Genomic DNA, 22,720 nt, shown 5'->3' with positions numbered 1-22,720 from the left:
TCTTGGGAGATAAGACAACATAAGAGAAAATTGTATCCTCTGCAAAGGTCTTGTATCTGCTGCCTGCATTCACCTGTTTTTATATTGTCAAGTGAAATAAACCCAAAGTTGCTTAATTGGATCTTTGTTTGGGTTTTGCAATGAGTAACAAAGTTGCTCTTGTGAGGGGAGTATGGAAATGTATCAAAATTTTTACCTCTTGTGGTAGGACCATTCCTCTGGCCTTTTTTTGTTTCAATTCCCCTGCTTTACATTTACCCTGCTCTTCTCAGTTTATTCTCTTTTGAGTTTTTTTGTTTTGGGTTTGTTTTTTGGTTTTTTTTTTTTTTTTTTTGTTTGTGTTTTTTGGTTTTTTTCAGTAGCTAGTTGAGGCTGTGTTTCCTAGAAACAAGAAAAAAAACAAAACTGAGAAAATCCTCTGAGGATGACTAACATTTAAAAGGAAAAAAATGGGTGTGTGAAACGTCTATCATTTAAATTCTAGACCAGCTGCTAAGATAGCTTTAGTCAGCTTATCTGGTTTTGGTGTTTTGTTTTTTGGTGTGTTGTTTTTCAAGCCTTGTAGGTCGGTGTGACTGATTGATTGATTTTACTTCTTATTGTTCTTTTCTTGGCTCTCAGCTGATCCTAATAGCTGGTTGGGAACCTGATCTTCTGGTAAGGCACTTGCCTGCTTGAGGAAGCATCCTGTGCTTTTTCTTCTGAGGAGCAGGAATGTAGCACTTTGTGCCTTTAGTGTGCCATGCCTTTTAAACACTATGCTGTCATGCTCTGGTCAGTTTAAACATCCCTCTAACTCTGCTCATCAGTTTGGAGCCACTCTGATAGATTTTAGGGATTTTTTATATTAGTGTTCCTTACTGGGAAAACTGGTATTTGATATACTGGTATTTGATATTTGAAAACTACATGTCAGTGCAGCAGCTTCTTGTGTGCCAACCTGCACTGCAGCAACATCCAGCCACAGTCTCATCTCTTTTCACTGTGTCTTCCCCTGTTGCACCCCTCATCCTCAGCTGATTCACAGTATGGAGTGGAAGCCACTTAACTCCTCAGCCCTTCTGAGTCATACCCCTCCTGGCTGTCAGGTCCTGTACTGACTGGCAGTGATGATGGTCTCCATCACAGCAAAGGGAGGAAGGGCATGAACAGGAAATGAGTAAATTGGTTTTAATCCATCTAGGAGCCTGCTCAACACATGCGTAGCTGTCTCACATAGCTGAGTGGTAAATCCTTCTGGAAGCTGAAAGAATGGAGATTTTTCTTTTCCAGAAGTGATTGTTGGTTTGCTCTCAAATACTTCTTTCCAGTTCCAGTAGATAGGCTGAGTGGTTTCCAGCCCATCCATATGTGGATGGAAAACTTTCTCTTGGAAAGTTTTAGTTGTAATTTTCCATCGTTATATAGATAGATTACTGCACAAGGTAATAAATGATCAGTTTAGAACAATTTCCCTTTAACTTAAGCTGTATATAACCCACAATGGAAGAATAACACTTAGTATAAACATTGTGTAACTTGAGCAGGTATGATGTTGTCTTGCTAATTCTTTCATCCTTAAAGTGGAAAGTTTTGGTCAGTGAGGTACAGTAACAGATTTTGAGAGGCAAATCTAACAGGTGACTGATGGTGAATGAGGCAACATGTTCTTCTGAACTGGGATCTTTCCAAGACTTATGACCATTTTGGCCAGGTTAGAATTAGTGGTGACATTGGCAATGAAATCCTAATTTGTAAGTGAGTAAGTATTCCTGCCTTATGTCAGTGCCTGTTTTTATTAACTAATTGATCACATTGCTTGGGTGTCACAATGGTAGCTGCCTTTAGAAAACTCTAGGTGCACAGAAGGAATCCACTTCCTTATAGAGCTAGTACATGGTACATGTGCAGTTTGAGCACAGCTCTACTGCTCTGTGAAGGTACAATTCTTCACTAAATTTTGCTTAGCATAAACACTAATGCTATTGGGCTGTATCCCAAATGCAGCCTGAATTGGTACAGGGATTTTGAAATACTTGAGCTGCTGGGTTGCCAGTAGATAAATCCACTTCTATCTGTGATGTCTCCTTCAAGTTTACTTACCAAAAGCTCTGAAAGAGAAGTTCTGTGGTTTCTTTTTATGATTTTTATATTGTAAAGGAGAATCCTGCGGTGTTGTAAAGAAGTAGAAACGTGCTATAAAATGAAGCAGAGTTCTTGTGTATGCTTCAAACCAAATTTTAGCATTTTTGGTCACATCAGAGGCAGGACAGTTGCCTTTCAAGAGTTAGACCTCTTTCCCTTCATCATCTCCCAGGAATTTGGAGTATTGTTAATACCTTTGTTCTGTGAGGCTACTGTGCTTAACATGCCATCTGGGGAGATTTTCCAGCTGGCACAATTGTGATGATGGGCTCAGAGATGAAGATAAGAAAATCCCCTTTAAGTGAGATCGTTAAACATAATTAGAATCTGTACTGCAGAATGGTTTGAGTAGGACCACTACAACCAAACCCAGCAAAACTTTGTGTCAAAAGTGGGCAACACTGGGTTTCAAAAAGATGTGTCCAAAAAGATGATAAAAAGTAGCCAAGCCCTTCGTTTCCTTTCCTTCCCCAGCAATAGCAGATTTTTCAGAAAGAAGCAGGGATACTTTGTGTCTCAAAACTGCCTGTGTTAAATACCCACTGGAGAGGAAGGAACGGATCTGAACTGAGGCATGAAGACCGAGGTGTAACAAGACTTCGTTCACTACTTATCTTTACTAATGTAGACTGGGAGGAGGGGAGGGTTCAGCTGAAGAAATAGCTGTAGAGAAGAAGGGTGGGCTGAAGAAGACTGATGCAGTCTTAGTTTCTGGCAAGAGAGTGAAGTCTGTATGTGGGAAAAAACAATGGAGATACACTTTGCAAGAGTGCTTTATTCTCAGGCCCAATAATTGTAACTGATATTTTAATTATCAGAGGTGGATTTAAGGGGGCTATGGCCTCTCCTCTGTTCTCTTGCAGTTGAGCCATGACATTCACAAGTAACACTCATGCAGTTTGGACTAATTGCCCTGCTCCTAGCAGCTGGATCCAGTTCTGAATCCCCATCATTGCACTTCAGACAGAAAAGGTCCTGCCTGCTGGGGTAGGGGCAGTCTTTCTTGTGTGAGCTGGCTCCACATGTCCATAACAGCTAGAGAGGAATTTTTACATTGTTTTTTTCTTGGTCTCCCTTTTTGGTCTCTCCTTTCTTGGTTTCTCCAATGAGTACTGGAGACTCTTCCACACTGAATCCATTTCTCTAATAAAACTGCACGTAAAGAGTGGAATTGTTTGCCGAACGGTTGGGTATTGATCAGTTCAGCTGTAATCTTGCTTGGTTTGCCAGAAGAGAAGACAAATAAGCAAACAAAGCAGTACTAGCAATCACCTGGAGCTGTAGGGAAACTCCCCTGGTTTAAGACTTTACCTGAACTGGAGTCAAACCTGTTAAATTGACTTCTAGGCAGTTTTCATCAGCCAGTCCCCTAGTGTGTGTATGTGGCTGCTTTTGATCACTTGCCTAATTAATTAAAATTCTTTACCTTTGACAACCAGCAGAGGACATAACATTTGATAGAATCTTAAATAATGAGGTAGCTGTAGATGTGCAGCAAACCTGTTGCCCAGCGGTAAAGGAGAAAAATAGGACAAAACCTCAAAATAGCTGGTCAGAAAAGTTTCTTACTAAACTGGAGGGAGACTTAGTCAAGTCTGCCAAAAGTGCTGCAGCATACATTGAAGACTGCAGCACTGGGGTGCTGTCAGACAGCTGGAGGGAATATGTTGGGAACTGAGCCCTTGACACTCTGAGAGCTCAGCTGCTCAATGGGGTGTTGGTTAATGCCATCTTTGCCAGCTGTGGAGTAGCTCTTGTGGTGGACAGTGGGAATCTTGTGGAATGCTTGGCTTCAGACCTTGTGTGACTTCTACGTTGTGTCAGTCTGGGTCTTGAAAGATGAGTCAGGGCAGTGCTGATGTTTGGTGTTGGTCCCTTTGAGACAAGCAGCTGTTGTGCTGTACACAGAGTGCTGTTCCCCTGTGCACAGAGCTTCTGGGTCCTTGTCCTGAGTGCCACATGCTAATCCAGCCTTCAGGTTACAAGGGGTGGGTCGCTGCTCTGTAGCCAGCTGCTACAGCCTGGGACAGATAGAGATGTAATGTGATGCTTTATCCTACAGTTACTATTTGAGGATCTGGCATCAGCAATAGGTCTGATATGGCACCCTCCTTCAAGCCTCCAGGTACCAATGTGTCTGTTTATTCCCTGTCTTTCAAGAGAAGCCATGGGATATGAGCTCTGTCTCCCAAAAATTTCTTGTGTAACCCATGCTATCTGGGATCAGCCTGTGCTCATCCATGGTTTTGTAATTCTTCCTTTCTGTCAGGCACCTGGAAAAGGCTGGACTTTGCAGCTAAGCTCAATGTAGGAGCACACTGCTGCCTCCCTGTCTGGCTACAGAACCTCCTGTCCCAGAAGGAGCACAAGCTGTGTCACCTCTTGCAGCCCTTCCAAGGACCTGTGACAGGCAGTACCCACTCTCTGCACTCAGGATGAATCAAAGTGGAAGACTGGTGGCCCTGTGTAAAAGTTTGCTGCTATTTATAAAAACAAAACACTGCAAGCCAGAAAGCTTCAACTAACCCCAAACAGACCCCCAAAAGCCATAACAAGGAGCCTTGACTTGTTTAGACTGGCAGATGGTTTTTGATACCTAGATTTAATTGAGAATTTTTCAAGGGAATGGTCCAACCGAAATGAAACATTCTGGGATGTGTTTCACAAATTTGTTCATAGGAAATCTGTAGAGAAAGGGAATTTTGAGAGGAAGCAGATGCCTTTCCCCAGAAAGAGCAGCCTGAGGATCTCCTTAGGATGTGGGAACCCTGCTTTGAGTTGAACAGAAAGCTGAGTTCAGTTCAGAGGTGATCTGGTAACTCTATTCTTCCTTCCTATTCTCACCTTCCGATATGCATGGTTGGGTCCAGGAAAGTCATAGAATGATAGAATTTGGGTTGAAAAGGGACCTTTAGAGGCCATCTAGTCCAACCCACCCTGCAGTAAGCAGGGGCATCTTCAACTAAACCAGTTTGCTCATCTATCACCCCTCTGGACAACCTGTTTCAGTGCTTCACCACATTACTTTTTTTTTTGGTAAAAAAATTCTAATTTGGATCTGTTCTCTTTTAGCTTAAAGCCATTTCCCCCATTTCCCATTACAAAAGGCTCTAATAAAGAGTTTGTCCCCATATTTCTTGTAAGTCACTGTTAAGTTTTGAAAAGCCACAGTAAGGTTTCCTGGAGCCTTTTTGTTTCTAGGGTCAGCTCTCAGCCTATCCTCACATGAGAAGTGTTCCAGTCCTCTGGTCATTTTTGTGGTTTTTCACTGGGCTCTAACAGGTCCATGTCTTTCCTGTTCTGAGGATTCCACACCTGGATGCAATACATCAGGTCGGGTCTCACTAGAAGTGTATTGTTTTGTATTCTTTATGTTGCTCTATATTTGGAATGATACTGAGGGTTTGTCCAAAGGACAGGATGACTATTCTGAAAAAAGCCAGCAGTAGGGAAGAGTCAGTGTGTTGTAGGGCATGGGGAACAGACTTCTTTTCTTAGTCTGTCGCAGGACTGGATGGTAAAGAAAAATAATTTTGTTTCTCCCAGCTTGCACCATTTCCTAAAAAGAAAAGTAAGAGTTTTCTATTTTCTCCTTTATGGATAGTAGGAGTTGTGCATTAAATAATGACTATATTTAAAAAGGGGGGGGAAAGGGGATAATGGGAAAGATGCTGTGTTGTACACCAATCCTTCCCTGTGCTAGTTTGGACACTTTTCTCCCAATACCTCGCACTAACCTTCCCTCAAGGTGGTAAAGCCCACAAAGAGACGTGGTGCTGCCTTTCAGAGCCTCTGCAGTGTGATGCTCCTGCTCCATGTCCCACAGCTGGTTCCACGAATGGGACACAAGCCCAGCTGATGCTGCAGTGCCTGCACACACACAAAGTTAAGGACATGATAATGGCAAAAACCACCAGCCTTTCAGAGCCTCTGCAGTGCGATGCTCCTGCTCCCTGTCCCACAGCTGGTTCCATGAATGGGACACAAGCCCAGCTGATGCTGCAGTGTCTGCACACACAAAGTTAAGGACATGATTATGGCAAAAACCACTGGATGCTACTGGCTCCACTCCTTCTGTGTCCTTGTTTGCACCTGTTTTAAGTACTGAGCAAGACTGGTCCTTAGAGAGAGGATACAAAATGGGGCAGTGGTGGAAAGGCCCTCAGAATGGTTTTTGGAAGGAAATGGGATGGAGTTTGTGTAAGCATCCCTTCAGTGGTGTGTTTTACATTTTCCTTTTTTTTTCAGAATACTTTTACATGCAAATTCTTTGATTACTAATTACCTTTGGACTCTGACCATTCAGTACTGCAGTATGACACACAATTGTGTTAACTACAAGAAACTTTTGAGCTTAACTGGTGGTGAAGTTGGGGATGCTTTTTAGTGTAAGAATGAATTGCAGGGCTCTTATTATGGGCCGAAGAAGGCTCCTTGCTTGCACTGTCTGTGTAGGCAGTGTGCATGTGCTCTTCCTACCAGTGATGGAAAATTTTGGAGAGGGGTTTTGTTCTGTATGTGGTGCTGCAGTGGTGTGAGTGAGCTGGAAATGAAGTTAGGTACTGTGGGTAGGGCAAGTAGTTAGGTAGCTCCTGTCCCACACAATTGGTGTGGCAGGTCCAAGCACTGCCTGTGCAATGTTTCTTAGGGGACCAAAAGTATTAGCTGAGTTCTCAAGAATATTAATGTCAGTGTGGATTCTTGCTGTTGCCAAAAATGTTAGTGATGAAAAAAGTGAGAGCAGGGAAATGGGAACGCTGTTATCTTTGCAAGGCTGCAATGAAATTCTTGTCACAGCAAAAGCACTTAACTGCCCTTGAAATTTCCCTGTGCTGGATTCCTGAGGCTGTGAGCAGGGAAAGGTAGGGCTTTTTGGAGGAGTCCTGCAAGTTTGTTGCTGTTTGGGTTGCCTGACAAACCATATTAAGGCAAACTACATAGTACATGCTTTTCACTGCTGCCATCCTAGTTCCAGGGCAAATATTCCAGTTCCCTCAAAAGGAAAGTTCCCTCATGACTGTCACAATATCTACAGCAGTTGCTGTGTTGATGATTGTATTGGTCATTTCTGATTTTAACCTGCCTTAAGAGGAACCCTGACTGTCCTCAATCCTGGAGTGTGTCAATTAGATTTTTAAATTGGGAGGCAAACTGGTAATAATCCCATGTAGATGGCTGGTTTGTTACTTTGTGCTTTGATCTCATTAACCAGCATGTGAACTAAAGGTAAGTTGCTATTGAAAGAAAAAAAAAAGGAGGAGAGGAGAAGGCTGGGGAAGCAGTCTCATGGTGAGGGTCATAAACTTGCAGTTTATGTGCAAAGAAATGGAAGCAAGAGAGTAAGCATGAGTGCTTTATTTGATAACAGAGCTAAACACTCAGGTAGAGCTCTGCAAGTGGGAAATTTTGACAGCTTTGGAAAGCTATTGCATGCTAGTGAAATAGGGAAGAGGAGTGTTGCAAAGCTCTCAGTATCTCAGCTATTTTGGAACATGTAGGCCTTTTCTCAGCTTGAGGCTCTGCAGCCTGCTGGGGTTTGCCCATTAGCTGAGAAAGGAGGGGGACAGCAGAGAGCACGAGTGCCCAAAAGCCTGTGTACCTGCAGGTAGCAGCCTGCTCTCTGCTCTACCTGCTCTGCATCTCTGCAGTTACACCTCCTAGCAACCAGTGCCTTGGTGCAGCAACACCACTGGCCTGTGAGCCAAGTCCTGAGCTTGCATAAGAGCAAGGGGGGGGAGTGGGGACTGAATAGCAAAGTCTGGGATGAAAATGAGATACCAGCCGCCTCAGCTGAGCTCCACCCTTTCTAAGAATCTCAAAACAGGCACTGTGTCTCCTGGCAACCTTGACACAAATCACAGAGTTTAAGTTAAAAGAAGTACACACAGTCCAAAGGACATATCCCATCACCAGGTGTGAACAACTTTTCCTCTTTGTGGAAGACCTGGCACTGTAGATGGTCTTAGGTCTCAGTGTCAGAAGGCAGTGAGTTAAAGGTGAAAGAGCACGGTGTTAGGATAGCTAAGGAGTGCCAAGAAAATGGTGTTTATTGTAAGCATGCCCTGACTATTGCTTAGGAACCAGATGTAGGACTTGGCCCCCCCTCTCTGCTGCACTGGAAGTTGTGCCCTGAAACACATACTCACATTGGCCTGTTGTGCACCTGAACCTGGTTCTTTCACCTGGCAGCTAAGGACTGACAGAGCTGATACCAGCCAATTTCCTGCCTTTGGAGTCAGTTGTTATGCTTTTGCAGTGCTGACCTAATACTTTTTAGGAAGTACTCTTGGTCTTGGACTCTAACCTGACAACATTTCTCTGTGACAGGAGATATACAAAAAGCAAAACTGAGTTTTATCATGATTTCTTCCTTCCAGGAAAGCTGTGTTTTCAGATCTCCCGACAACTGATGTGACAGGAGATATACAAAAAGCAAAACTGAGTTTTATCATGATTTCTTCTCCTTCCAGGAAAGCTGTCTTTTCAGTTCTCCCGACAACTGATTCTCATTAACTACTCTGACGAAAAATTGCAGTGCATTTAAAATGCTCTGTATTATGCTGAGATAGAGGTAGAGCAGAAGTAAATGTTCATCTTTTGTGAAAGGCAGGGCTGTCACAAGGCTTCTAAAAAGATAATATGTGCAGAATTTAACTTTGCCAATCTGGCAATGTCTGAGCTGTTCCTTCTGTGAGAAGTGGCTAGGCTGGGAGAGGGAACTGGCATGAGCTGTGGATGTTTGGGCCTGGGAGCTGCAGCAGGCTTCCTGTGCATTGTGGTGTGGACAGTTGTGGGGAGAAGCAGGCCCCCCCTGCCCCTTCTTTCAGCATCTGCCAGCCTGACCTTGTAGGGTGCTGAGTAGGCAAGGCTGGCAGGAGGCTTTAGTGCCTTTTTGTGGATCTGGCAGCCTGCTGCCCAAGGCAATTGTGAGCTTTGCCCGTGCCTAGAGAAGTGGAAAACAACTGGCTATTTGAGCAAGTGATTCTTTAACTTCATGCTTTCCAAGAAGCATTCTTTTTCTCTGTGTGTGTTTGGTGTGGTTTTGTTTTGTTGTTGGGGTTTTTTTTTGCTTTTGTTTTGTTTTGGGTTTTTTTGTTTGTTGTGGTGGGTTTTGGTTGTTTTCTTTTTTTTTTTTTTTGATTGACACTCTTGCAGAGATATGGCCTGGATTATGCTTACTGAAGCATTCAAGGGGAAAAGCTGCTCCAGTTTCTTTGCTGCAGTGGGGGCTTTTGCTGCCTCCTCTGGAATGCAGGAGAGATCAATAATGGGTCAATGGACCCTGGAGGGGTATGCCAGTACCTTACCCTAGGTGTGACCATCCAGGGGGATGGTGGTGGAGAGGGGGCTGGCAGACAGCATTAAATTTCATTGGTTTTTTGTTTTGCTCCTTTGAATGATGCCATTTTAATATTGATACACTTTGTACTCATGGTAAAACAGTTTAAGCCCTGAGGCATCAGCCATGAGCTGTCATGTTGGTCTGCCCCAGATGATTAGTTTGATGTATGGATCTATCTCCCTGCTCTTGAATTGCTCAGGCACAATGAGGGAATACTCTGGCTGTGCATGCTGCTGGAAACAGAGGTGTTAGCTGATTGCTTGAAAGCAGGATATATTTTTCCTTTGGGACTTGGTTTTAAAGGAAGGCACATATTCAGTTCTTGAGGCTTCATGGCATGGTGTCAACTGCTCTTGCAGGGAAGTTGGTGCAAACCTGAGCCAGATTTCTCTGTGTAATCCCAGCTGGTCTGCAAATCTCTGCAAGGAGCTGCTTGATCCCAGGAGGATCTTCAGAGAGCTCCCATCTTCTCTTGTTATACCATTGGGCTTGAAAGCTGAATTTGCTCAGTATGTGATGGCAGATTTGATTATTTTACAGTAATTTTATTGTAAACTTTGCTTCTCTTTATCTTTTTCTTGCCTTTCCCTCTAAACTGCTCTATGTCTGTTTTTTAAATTTTTTAGATTTTTTTTTCTTGAACTTGTCTTTCATTGCTTTTTCTTCCCCTGTATGTGAGTCTTTTCTCTGAGGCATTTGCTTGGGCTTTGTTGTTCATGGGCAAAGAGGAAGCACCCCTTACATATGGGCTGTGTATGTGCATAGATTAAAAAAAAGCAGGAATTTTTTGTTGGTATAACTGAATTCATAACACTCTAATTCATTAATCATTTTACCACTAATTATGACAAAAAAAGGACTATGATTACTCTAATGCATTCTAGACTACTAGAATGTATTAGGGTAATTCTATTAAAAAATGTCTCAATAATTGTGATAGTCCAATTAAAACTGTAATACATTTCTTTGTTTCTGTTTGGTTTTTCTGGTGTTATGCTCACCCTTATGTTGCTCCTCTGGATCTTAAAGTCAGTTGTTGAGGGTAAATCTTCAGCTTTGTAGCCCTTCTCTGGGAAGAGTATGATGTGGGTTTTACTGGATTCTCCCTTACTCCAGTGTTCATCTGGATAATTTTTAATATGTTTGCTAATACACTTGCACATCTTGCACTTGTACAACTCCATGCTACTTCTAGAATTCACTATATATTATGTCTTTAATGCATGTTGGATATTTTTCTTTGTTTTATCTGCTACCCCTAAAAGCTGATTTTTTTCAGCTCCAGGTCTGTATGGTTTTTAACAGACCGTGTGTGAATTGTTTGCAGTGGTTTAGTCTCCAATGGCAAACATGTGCCTCCTCTCTTATCATCCCATTCCTGTACTCCTCTGCACTGCATCCTGCTTTTCCACTTCTCAAGGCCTCTGCTCTCATACCATGCCTGCATTTTTCTTCACTATGCAGTCATTAGTTGTAAATATCTTAGGCTACATAAAATAGCTGTTGGTCAACGTTGTTTATATAAAACTATGGTTGTACTCCACAAAAGATAAACAGAAGTAAAACAAATCATCTATAGACACCTGGTCAGTTACAGAAATTGCTGTCACAGCTCAACCAAGTAAAACAGAACTACAAGCAGGTCAAGAAAAGTTCAGAGCATGCAAACCCAGGCAGCCCAAGGCCTTTGAGACTCAATAAAAAGTATGTGGCCTGTTGCTGAAAATGGTAAATCTGGGGCTGTCAGCCAGATAGTGATTGAAGAGGGACTGGATCTTGAGAGCAAGTGGAGGGGTGGAGCACAACTGGGGAGCAAGAGATCCCCAAAGCAGGTGTCTTGGCTGGTCTGTCAGGACAGATAGTTGTTCTTTTCTCCTTGTTGATGTTCCTTGGACAGCTGTAACTTTGGGAGAGCTCAGCATATGGAAACAGGACCTTCCCCAAGAATTAACATAGTATGCTGTGATTCTGTAGTGTTCATCCTGGAAAAAGTTGCATTCTCTGTCTTGCATGTGAAGCTCTTCAGGTTTTTAGCCATGTTCTGGCTCTTTGTTTCATCTCTCTTGGTCACACCTGGAACCAGCCAGGTGCTGCTCAAGGCTCCAATTTCTAGTGCTTCTCAGTCTTTCTTGTCTGTCTGATCAGCACATTTTCTGGTCATTAACTATCCCAGTGATCCTTTTGTTCCTCCAGTCTACCTCTCATCAGTTGTCCATTGCTCTAACCCCTGGGGCTGCTGCTCATCTGCAATATTCCGTGGGTGTTTGCCAAGAGTGCTGAAATAAAATGCAGCTCTGCAACTCCTAGCCCAGTTAATTTGATACTGCATGTAGGTGTATTGTTGGCATTGCTTCCCTGCCCCTAGGCAAGTGAGTGGTTTTGGAGAGAGGGAGAGAGAAATGTGCGCCCTCTATGTGCGTGTAAATGTTATAGTCAGCCATATGTATGCATGTGTCTGTGTATATACCTACAAATATATGTGTGTCTGTCTGCACAGGCATTTGTCATCAGCGCCCTGTCTCTTTTGAAGCTTGTCAGATGTGCAGACTGACAGATGTTTCAGTCTGTTTAAGTACAGCTTTGTGTGTCTTCATTTTTCTACCTACCTTTGCTGCAGGCTGGAGGACAGGTGGAGTATTCTGCAATGCAGCAGAGATGGTCTGTCCTTGATTCTGCTAGGACAGGGTTTTATTCCTGGTTTCTCATTCATGAGGATTTTTTTCCCTCTCCTGGCTTTGACTTGTGGAAGGGAATGGTGTTTTGAAGGTGAAGTTCCTGCTGAATCACTGGTGACTAGGTAGCCGTGAGCCATAACAATTAACTGGAAACATTTTCATCTTCCTTGCCACTGCAATGATTCCCAGTTAGTAAGCTGGTTTAAATTTCATGGTTTTCCTCTGAGGCCTTTTTTCTCTGTCTACTTTCCCTACATACACTTCTTGCCCAAGTCTTTCACAATTTATGTCTGGCTTAGCTCTTTGCCTCCCAGGAAAGGTGCCTCCTTATTGTGCAGCTCTGTAAAAAGCCATCACTCTCCTGAGGGCACTGCTGCCATGTCTCTGGCTCCAGTGTGGCTCCTCTGGAGTTGTGTACAACTTATCCAGTGGGAGATGGGACCCAGGCTGTCTTTCTCTCTGCATCCATTTCATGTGAAGTGTTTTCCCGAGTCATCACCCTGCCTTGTATTTACCCAGTGTCAGAAGGCTTGCTAATTTTAATCCTCCTCCTCTTCTTCTGTTCTACCTCTTTAAAAATAGACCTTGAAATAGCATGAAAACCTCCAATGGTAGGTTAAGGATTTTCCACAGGCAATAGTTGTAGGGGGGTGAGGATATGTTGCAGTGAGATCATCTGGACCTGCTAGAAATCACTGTAGCCAGCCCATGAGGACGGGCAGCACCTTCACTCTAGGAGAAGGCAGGAAGGAAAACTTTTGCAGTTTCTCATCTGTGGTCCTGCTAAAGCTGAAACTTCAGTGGTGTCTTGTGCATGCAAGAAGAGAGGTCTGGACTGATCGATGTTACAGTCACAATCTCTGCTTGTTATTGGATCTTTTTATCTGTTCATGTGTTGAGTTTTTTTTTAAAGTATTTTTAAAGAGTTTTGGGTGCCATTTCAGATCTGTGCATCTGTTCTCTGCCATCTGCAGTTTGAGGTTAGAGACACAGCTGGTTGTTTTAAAGATGTAGTCTGGCAGGTGTAGAGGGCTTGCTGAGAGCAGCCAGTGGAAACTGTTGGCTGTGTGGCAGGAGGTTGTGTTATCCCTCCCTGTGCAGGGCAGGAACTGAGGAGAAGCTTTCTGGGCACTCAGCCCTGTCCCCTCATCTGCAGCAGGCCTGTTCAGGTAGACAGACACAAACCACATTGGCAGCAGAAGATCACGAGGATGGTAGCATCCCTGCCAGATGACAGGGAGAGAAAGCTGCCTGTTTTTCTGGATGCCATCAGATCATGTAGGTATTGGTGGAGATTTTGCAGGGCTCTCAGCTTTGAGGTTCAGTTAGGGTAATGGACAAGGTGAATTCAGTAGGCTGAAATGGTGGTGGGAACAGAGGCTGCCCTTGTCTGTTTGGGGATTATCCCTATAAATCCTTGTCAGTTCAGCTCTGCTGCAATTTGGTCTGCTGCTCTCTCTCCTCTCCATGTGGATGCACATTGCTTTATGATATCTCTTAAAGTCAAATTTCTGAAGGCTGAGGAAGGAGTCTGGACAAGTATCTTAAAACATGCCCTGTTCTTCCCTAGGACCGGGCTATTGGAGGCAAGAATTGGACTGCAGTTTGTCACAGTTCTTCCTGTGGTTTTTTTTTTGGAGCAGAGCCTATTGTATGATGTATTTGAGCTCCCACTCCTGCAGATTTGGGGTGCAATGCAGCCTTTTAAATAGAGCAAGTGTGTCCCTGGTTGGCAATCAGAAATTTCTACCCTATTAGTTTAGTGACACTAAAAATATCACTGACTTTCTTTTGCATAGTGGGTTTCTTGTTCTGTATCCGTGGCTTTTCATTAGCCTGCCTTGGTTTCTGAAGCATGAATTTAGCTGTACCTCTCAGGCTCCCACCTTTTTAGTTAACTCTATCACAGATTGGTACAGGGAGCTCTGGAGGCTTTTCTGCTCAGGCAGTGACACCCAGCTCTTAACCTCTCAACAGATAGATCTTTCTTCTCAGCATGCATGTAATTAATACAGTTTGCATGAAAATACCTATTCAGTTACATAGTCAGTGTGCACATCCTCTCACTGTTAACCCATTCCCAGTACTGGCTATGAATTAAAGAAGCTTTTTGGCAGGAAGAATTGCCACATTGAAAATTAACACCAGCTTCTGTAGACACTGCTTTGCTCTGATCAAGCTTGCCATGGCAACCAATGCAGTGTAAAAAAGATTTTGTTCTTATCAAAGTCTTTTTTCCCCCATGAATTTAGTGCATAGGAAGCTGTTGCACTCTCATTTGAATAGCTTCGGGTGAGGGGGAAGAGAGCAAGCCATGAGCCAGAAATTGAGAAATGCACCAGTTTTTGATGGTGCATCAATGAAGGGATAGGATTGTTTGCTCTTTTCATTTATTCTTGCAGCGCCATGAAAGGAGTATATTGTGGGGGAGAAAAAAAGAAAGCTAATGTTTGTTTTCATGTCTTAATGGAGTTTCCTTTCCTTGGTACAGCATCCTGTTCATAGCATAGGCTCCATGCATTTGGGAGAGGAGGACTTGACACATGAGCTTTGCCTACAGTCGTGTGTCCCATGAAATATGGCAATGCTGAGTTGGTTGGTAGATTGGAAAGGAATGCTACTGCAGCCTTTTCATTTTCCCAAACCCCTTGTAAGGGGAATCTGTAGAGGAAGGAGAAGGGAAAACAGACTTCTGCAGAAATTTGATTTTTGTCAGCTTGCTGAGGAAGGATATGGCTGGGGTAAGGCAGCTGATAATAGAGGGATGTTCTGGGAAACAGGAGGACAATAAGAAGAGTAAAATGCCCAGAAACTGTGATTTGGTAAGTGCAGAAGTGAAGCCAGTAGAAGAAAAGTCAGAAGTAAAGGTGGGGGGAGCTGAATGGAGTGACCCACTGCCACTGACTTAGTGAGTCATATACTTTGTGTAAATGTGATACTGATGTCTGATTCCTCTCCTCTCCTTATATGCTATTTAGCCTAGGAAAATTGCTCATTTTTATATTTTGTGGGCCTTTTTGCTTTTCCTGGAGCCAGTGGAAACTACTGTGACATTCCATGCCTATCCCCAAACCCCTTGTAAGGGGCATCTGTAGAGGAAGGAGAAGGGAAAACAGACTTCTGCAGAAATTTGATTTTTGTCAGCTTGCTGAGGAAGGATATGGCTGGGGTAAGGCAGCTGATAATAGAGGGATGTTCTGGGAAACAGGAGGACAATAAGAAGAGTAAAATGCCCAGAAACTGTGATTTGGTAAGTGCAGAAGTGAAGCCAGTAGAAGAAAAGTCAGAAGTAAAGGTGGGGGGAGCTGAATGGAGTGACCCACTGCCACTGACTTAGTGAGTCATATACTTTGTGTAAATGTGATACTGATGTCTGATTCCTCTCCTCTCCTTATATGCTATTTAGCCTAGGAAAATTGCTCATTTTTATATTTTGTGGGCCTTTTTGCTTTTCCTGGAGCCAGTGGAAACTGTGACATTCCATGCCTCTCCTCTCCTTTCCTCTCCCTGTTTTTTATCTGCACATATGATGCACATTTGTGAACATATAACCTTCATGGAAGTTTGGAAAGCTCTGCAAGGAACCTTTCTTGTTAGCTGATACAAATGAGCTCCCTGATAGACAATGCTCATGTTGTTGGTAAAAACCTTTGACACTGCTGTGAGAGCTAATTCTGTCCTTCCCTTGTGTTACCTGGATGTCCCACAAGAAAGAGGCATACTGGGAAGGATTGCCCAGCCAAGCTGTTTATAAAAGCTGCTTGCATCAGGAAGGTGTGCTTAATGGTTGTGAGGTGGCACCATAGACTGGAAATTACACCTTTCAATATGTGTGCCATTGCCAGCAGCCTCTGCAGGAACCAGCAAGCCAACAAACAGGACACTTGATCTCAGCTGGCTGATATATGGTTTGTGCAGCAGTAATCCATACAGCAGTGAATAGTTTCTATAAATGTCCTGGAAATCAGAATATACTTGTGGATTAAAAAGGTGCTGTGATCATCAAGCCTTGTCTGCAGCTGCAGAGGAGATAGGGTTTGTGCTGAAACAGGAGTGCTAACCATGTTGATGTTCTCAACAGCTGATGTGTGCCAGGCTCTGTAGGTCTCATGAGGTGTTTCTGGAGCTAGCCTTAGTTTGCATGTTGGCACTAGCATTCAAAAATACATCTTCAGACAAAGGTGTCTTGAGCACTTGAATTTGTTTTGAAAGCTTCAGTTTGGGAAAGGGGTGGAATGTGTGGAACAGGTGATGAGAGCATTGTGGAACTTTGGGTTTGAAGTACTTTGCTTTGTCTACATGCACAGCTGGAAGCTGTGAATAAAAAGATCAGTGCTCTCTTACCATTCATCCTTTCCCATCCCTCTGGCTGTAAAATACTGAATGCAGCCTTATAAAGAAGAAAAGGTGGAGGATGGTTATATGGGTGCATGCTCTTTGATGCAACTAATTTTCCATGGTAGTTATATTTATTATTTTAACTACTGTAAGATTAAATCAAGAATAAATGGAAAGGAGTAGATATTTTGACTCTCTCAAGGGCTTGATAACCTTACTGGATAGGAGGCAGTGAGGAGTAGGTGGGTCAGCAACCTGATCATTCAGTGTCTTCATTCAGTTTATTTTGATTTCCTTTGCTAAAATGGAGCATGCCTAGAGTATTAATGGGCTCTGAAATACTTTTTTTAGGAAGCTGCTGCAGGTTTTGCTGGACTGAGCTGACCTGTGAGTGGCAATGGAGGCCACCCTGTGTCACTGAGCTGCTTAGGTTGTAAAAGAACCTCAGACCATGGACCATTAACCTAGCAGTGCCAAGCCACCACTGAACCATGCCCCTGTGTGCCACATCTCCACATCTTTTAAATGCCTCAGGGGATGGCAATTCAACTACTTTTTTGGGAAGCCTGTTGCAGTGCTTGACAAGCTTTTGTGTAAAAAAATATTTCCTAATATCCAATCTAAACCTTTCTGATGCAACTTGAGGCTGTTTTCTAACACTCTGAAGAGATTAAAGAGCTAGAAATAGTTTTTGCCAGTTGTGGAAATGTGCTCTTTAGGATGGGGCAGAGTAGAATCCTTCCCAAGCAGTTTGAGAGGGAGCTAGTTTACAAACTTGGATGCTCGTGACTCCCAGAACAGGATCTGTGCCTCACTGTATGATTGATGGTTTGTGGTTTGCCATCTTGCTTAATAGGGTGTCCTTGGAGTTGGCTGAAGTGTTCATTGCCCTTGTGTGTGGCAGAGAGAACAGGAATGGTGGAAAATCAGCATGGGACAGCATTGCATTAGAGTAGCTTTTGTTGGGTAGCAGTTAATTTAAGAAAACAAGTTCAGAAGACTAATTAATCCTGGCTAAATGGCTTTGTTGGCAAGAAGGTCATAACTAATTACTAAGTTTTGTTAATTAATAACTGACAAAATATCTTCTTTTGCTGAGCTTATGGGTTAAAATTACTATTTTGTGATATGAATCAGTGCTTGCTCACCTGTAAGGAGATACTGTGATTTATCCCCCTGTCCCTCCAGTTAGTGTTTGTTAATTATGGGTCAAACTCAGTGAATCAAGAATAGAGTTGTCTTAAGACAAAGTTAAAATATCCACATTTGTGATAGCTGCTCTGGCACTAGGAGCTGTGTGGCTCTTCAAGGCAAATCAACAGACCTTTTCGTGTGTGAGCTGCATGGTGGCTCTTACCTCCCCTGTAGGCTCTGGGTTTGGCCAAGGTCTGGAGAGGGGGGAGGAAGCCTGCTGGCACACAGGCTGTTCTGGGGTGCCACTGTGCTAAAATTCATGACTGTATGCGGCCAAAAGTTCAGCCCTGTGAGTTAATAATGGCACAGCCCTGGATCTTTGTGGCTCACTACACTATTCTAGGAAGTGGTTTGTTTGCTTGCCTGGTTTGAAGACTGTGGTTTATATTTTGTATCTTTCCTCTGTTTTTTAAACTGTGTTCACTTCTCTGAAGTCCTGTTTCTCTGCTGAGTTCCTCACAATAAAACAGAAACTTGACTTTCAGAGCTGCTTAAGAAAGTCTTCGTGAAGATTTCATGTCTTCCCTTTATTCTTTCTGATTTTTTTGAAGTTTATTTTAAGCAAAATTCATCCTTATTTTAACTCTGCAGGATTTTCGTCCATTAACCCTACCTAACCATAATGAGGTTTTTGCTTTCTTTTTCTGATTAGTTGGAAGCTTGGGATTAGATAGATTTTCATATCTGCTAACTTCCTATTTCATATCTTGTGATTTGCAAGGCTTAACCTTTCCTGACTTGTTAATGGAACACAAACCACCTGCTTCTTTGCACTAATCCCTCAGAAATATGTAGCATGGCTTTGACTTGAAACTCTCCAGCTGGGTTCCCCAGGGTAAAAAGGATCAATTCTGGTCTGAACAAACTGCTTATCTACACTCTCTCTGCTCTTCCACACGGTTACATCTCCAGCTATGGCTGTCTTCCCTTTAACTGTCAAGAAACTTTGTTGCCTTTATTACCTTGGTCTTCAGGGTAAGGTGTGAGTGGATAGGGGTGTGTGAAATGGCATGGCTGGAGAGTAGAGTAGTCTAAAGGAGGGGAAGGCATATCTTGTGCTTCCTTGGTGCTTTGGATGCTGGCTTTGAGCTAGCAATGTTAATAGAGTGTGGAAGGGCCAGCCAAGGACTCTTAGCTTAAGGTATTGGTGTGTCACTCCTCTTTTCTGCCTTCTTTTCAAAATTGACACTTCTCGTGGCAGTGTAGTCTGGTCAGACCAAAGACTAAAGCTGCCAGGGCTAGGTGAGGAGATGCCAGAGACATTGCAGGGCCCTGTCAACCCTGAGTATGCCTGTAGCACTCCCAGCCCTGCCTGCTGCTGGGGATGTGGGATGGGGCCTGGAGTGATGTGGCTCTTGTTCCAGGCAGTGTGGTGCCAAGGTGCGCTTTGTCCTGTGCCTGAGTGTGCGCCGCCTGTCTTGAAATGGTGGTGAGATCTGTAGGTGAGGTTCTGCAATGGATTTCTGTTGTGCCTCAGATTTTTGCCCTTCTGATTGGTTGTTTCAGTCCAATTCCTTTACTCCCTTACTCCAGGCCAACTCCTCTACTTCTCCTATGTGTCCTGCATGTTTCTCCCAGTGATGTCCGTAGCCTGGCTTGTGTTGCAAGCAAGCCCCAGCACGATGGCGGTCTGAATGAAATCCTCAGCGCAGCAAAGGCTGCTGGCAGTGGAGCAGGGACATCCTGCAGTGCTCCCCCAGAACTGTAGTGAAGGAGGAGCTGGGACTCTCCAAACTCCAGCAGTGTGTTCTTGTAGAGGGACAGGCAAAACCCACAGTTTCTATTTTAGAGGTGAAGTGAAAAATATGGCACAAGGTCATCCGAGCAATTGTTACTCTATCTTTTTATTCCCATAACAGCATTTTGTGTTACTGGTTGTTACTGTCCTCTGCTGCAAGACAAATGCTGTTACATAAAGATTTAAAAATGGTCTTTAGGGTGTTTGTGGAGAGTGGGGAAGGCTTCAGTACCTGTAACAGCTGTAGGTTTAGTTGTGGTGGGCTGAGGCACGGAGGCAATGTGGGAGATGTGGGTCTCTTCTCCTTCCTTTCCCACCATGTCAGCAATAGAGGTGTTTTGCGCACAGTGGAGGTGATTATATTGCTTACCAGGAGCTTAGTATTGCTTGCTTTAGCAGCTCATCTTACTGAGAGATATCTGCAAGGCCCCTTAGCAAGCTGTTTATGCAGATAGACTTCTTAGGTCAATAGTTTTTTTGGCATCGTATGTCTCACTTCTCAACCAGCCAGTCACTTCTTGTGCTATATTCAGTGGTTTCTGTCCTGTCTATCATTAATGTCAGGCACAGAAATTTAGGGCCTCTAATTCTCCTTCATCCCCCCTGAAATCTTTTCCAAAAGATCTCCTATTTCTTTCTTCCCTACCTTCTTACTCTTACACCAGACACAGTGCTTAGGTGCCCAGCACACAGAGTCACTTTTATGGGAGGGGACATAATCCATTAAGGCTTTGCACAAGCTTTCATGGACAACCTTTCTGTCCAGCTTGAACGATCAGACTCAGGGTTCCTGGAGGTGGAAAAGTAATTATTTACAGTACTAGCAAATGGTATTCCTTGACATGGGAGAGACATGATATCCCTCTGGAATGTTCTGGAATATTCTTTTGCTTTCTGTTTTTTAGTTAACCTCAGGTCAGTCTGAGATTAGGGGGTAAAACAGCTTTTTGGGACTACTTTTGCGGTGTTTTTTCCTTTTGGGTTTTTTTTTTTTTCGGGTTTTTTTTTCTTTTTTTCTTTTTTCTTTTTTTCTTTTTCCAGCAAGGATAGCTCTTTGGTTATCTTTATGCATGTGGTGATGTAATCTCTTTTTGTTTTTGTGTTTTCTTCGTTTAGGTGTGTTGTTGTGCTGTTCAACCCTAGAAAAAATAAGCAACATCATATTCTAAACAGCTCCAGGTGAGTAAAGCTTTAAGCTGGACTTGCTTTCTGTGAGGTGAATTCAAGACTTTATCGCTTGACTGAAGTGCAGGAGCTGCTGTTGCTCCAGGCTAAATCCCCAGGGTTAGAGTTGCCTTGGGGACAGGCTGCCTGCTGCTTTGACTCCAGCTCCTTCTCACGTGAGAAACATTGTGATCCCAAGAGGAACCGGTAATGGTCATGACATGGAGGGAATCTTACTACAGCTCCATGGCATCTTTTTTTTTCCTCCACCTAAAGCGATGACCTCATTATTGAAGCCAGCAGTGTGACATAGTCCTGCACCTGGAATAAAGGTGCAGCAATGAACCTCAACATTTGGAGCTTTTCTGCTGCTGTAAGCTGCTGTTTGAGACTTGGGCAGCAGGGAATCCCCATGGCAAAGCAAAACCATTATGTCAGGCTATTATGAGTGACTTCAGCATTTTTTCATTTCATCCCAACCTACTCCCCAGTCGTGATGTCTTGAAATGAAGTCACATATTGGAAATGTTTCTCAGTGTTATTTTCTCTGTTTTAGGAAAACAATTACAGCACTTGCTTTCTCTCCAGATGGAAAATATTTGGTTACAGGAGAGGTAAGTGTGAGAGGAGAGAGGATGCACCTTGTCTATTGCATTTTGAAGCAGGGCTGAGGGGCTTAGAAGAAACGGGCTGTTTTCACTCAGAGAAGTGAGTTCCAGTGTTGCCTCACTGTTGAGTGGACCTGCTGGCTTATGGGTGGCACTGGGTGCTCCTGCAGGGAGTTTTTCAACATGTCAGCTTGGGGATGGATCTTCTGGAGTGGCATCTGTGGGCTGAAGGAAGAGTGAAAATAAACAAAAGGACACACAGCATCATTCTACTCTGGCATCAATGAAGAGTACATGGATGGTTCAGAATATTGGCCTGAGCTTAGCACTGTCCCTTCAGAATTTCAGGAAGTAACTGAAGCCAGAAAGTGTTGCAGGAAAAATGAAAAGTGCACATGTAGTGAAGTTTTAGGAATAGTCACAGAAGATGCTGGTGCCTGTGGTTTGGCATTGTTTGTTTGGCTGGGGGCAACAATTGCTTCCTCTTTCCCAACATGCCCAAGGGGGAGAATAAGGATGAGTACACTGTGTGTCTGTTCTGCCTTAGAAGCTCAAGGCATGGGCTGTGTCATGAGGCTGGAATTGCTGGATGTTAAAAATCCACAGAAATGCTGACATTCATATGGTTGGGCTTAGTTTGCTCTTGTGTATGATTAATGGCAGTTTGCCACTAGTCCCCGTATCTCTGTAAGAGATGGGAAGGGAGCATGTGTGAGACAGGTCTCCTCCTGAGCCTCAGCCACAGGGAGGAGAAGTGTGTCACTGTCCTGTGTTGGAGCTGTCAAGGTGGAGACTGTTCTCTCCAGAGGTCCCCAGCGTGGGCACCATGATGGCAGCTGTCATGTCCCCAGGTGGCTCCAAACCTGGGCCTGAATCCTGTATGGATCAGACCAAGGGTAGAAACAACAGTGGGGTTTTTGGATGGAGGCTACCACAACACATAAAAAGCATAAATTTTCCATCATTAGATGTTGTGATTAGTTTTTTTGGGGTTTTTTTTGTGACAACACGAGGTTTTATAGCTCATAGTATTCAGTTCTGATGATTCTGGTGCCTTTTTTATTTTTCTTTTTTAAAAAAACATTCTGGTGCTCAATGCTTTTCATGAGTAAGAAAAATGGTAAAAAATGAAGGGAACTTTTCTTACTAACAAACTTCTCTGAAAATTTATTGCAGTAAATGGCAAAACAAAAAAAAAAGAGGCTGTTCCAGTTATACTTGAACTTTGGAGGGGTTTTGTTATTCTTGTTGTTGTAAGGGGGGGTTTTGGGGTTTAGTGTTGCTTTTTTTGTTTTTTTTTCCCCCTTGTTGCAAAACATGTCTCCTCTTGCCTTGTTGTAAAGCCATTTATTTTTTTTCAGTATCCTCCCACGTGTCTGAGATTTGAATGATTGCTTAGTGTAGCAGTGTCCCCTGCTGGTGTCAGCACTGTCTTAGTTCATCCCCTATCCCACAGGGAAATGCTTTCTGAGTTCACTTTGTCAAGCTCCCTTGTAGCTGCATTATGCTAATTTTGCCTAATAACACCTTAGTTCTT

The 22,720-nt window shown here is 43.4% G+C and overlaps 1 protein-coding gene across 7 annotated transcripts in view; it reads left to right on the top strand.

Moving 5' to 3' along the window:
• MAPKBP1 (mitogen-activated protein kinase binding protein 1) overlaps positions 1 to 22,720 on the top strand; it is a 109,145-nt gene that overhangs the window by 33,013 nt on the left and 53,412 nt on the right. For all 7 annotated transcript variants that reach the window (XR_005627051.1, XM_039704847.1, XM_039704846.1 and 4 more), the window contains 2 exons: positions 20,528 to 20,590; positions 21,132 to 21,189. Coding sequence is in view for 6 of the 7 variants with exons in the window: in XM_039704847.1 (XP_039560781.1) it covers positions 20,528 to 20,590; positions 21,132 to 21,189 (121 nt within the window). In the remaining variant the exon portion in view is untranslated. The remainder of the gene's footprint in view (positions 1 to 20,527; positions 20,591 to 21,131; positions 21,190 to 22,720) is intronic.

This window comes from Passer montanus, unplaced genomic scaffold, assembly GCF_014805655.1.
Source record: "Passer montanus isolate IOZ18808 unplaced genomic scaffold, ASM1480565v1 scaffold18, whole genome shotgun sequence".
Lineage (NCBI taxonomy): Eukaryota > Metazoa > Chordata > Aves > Passeriformes > Passeridae > Passer > Passer montanus.
The sequence above is the reverse complement of the archived record's forward strand: the minus strand, read 5'-3'. Positions and strand labels throughout refer to the sequence as shown.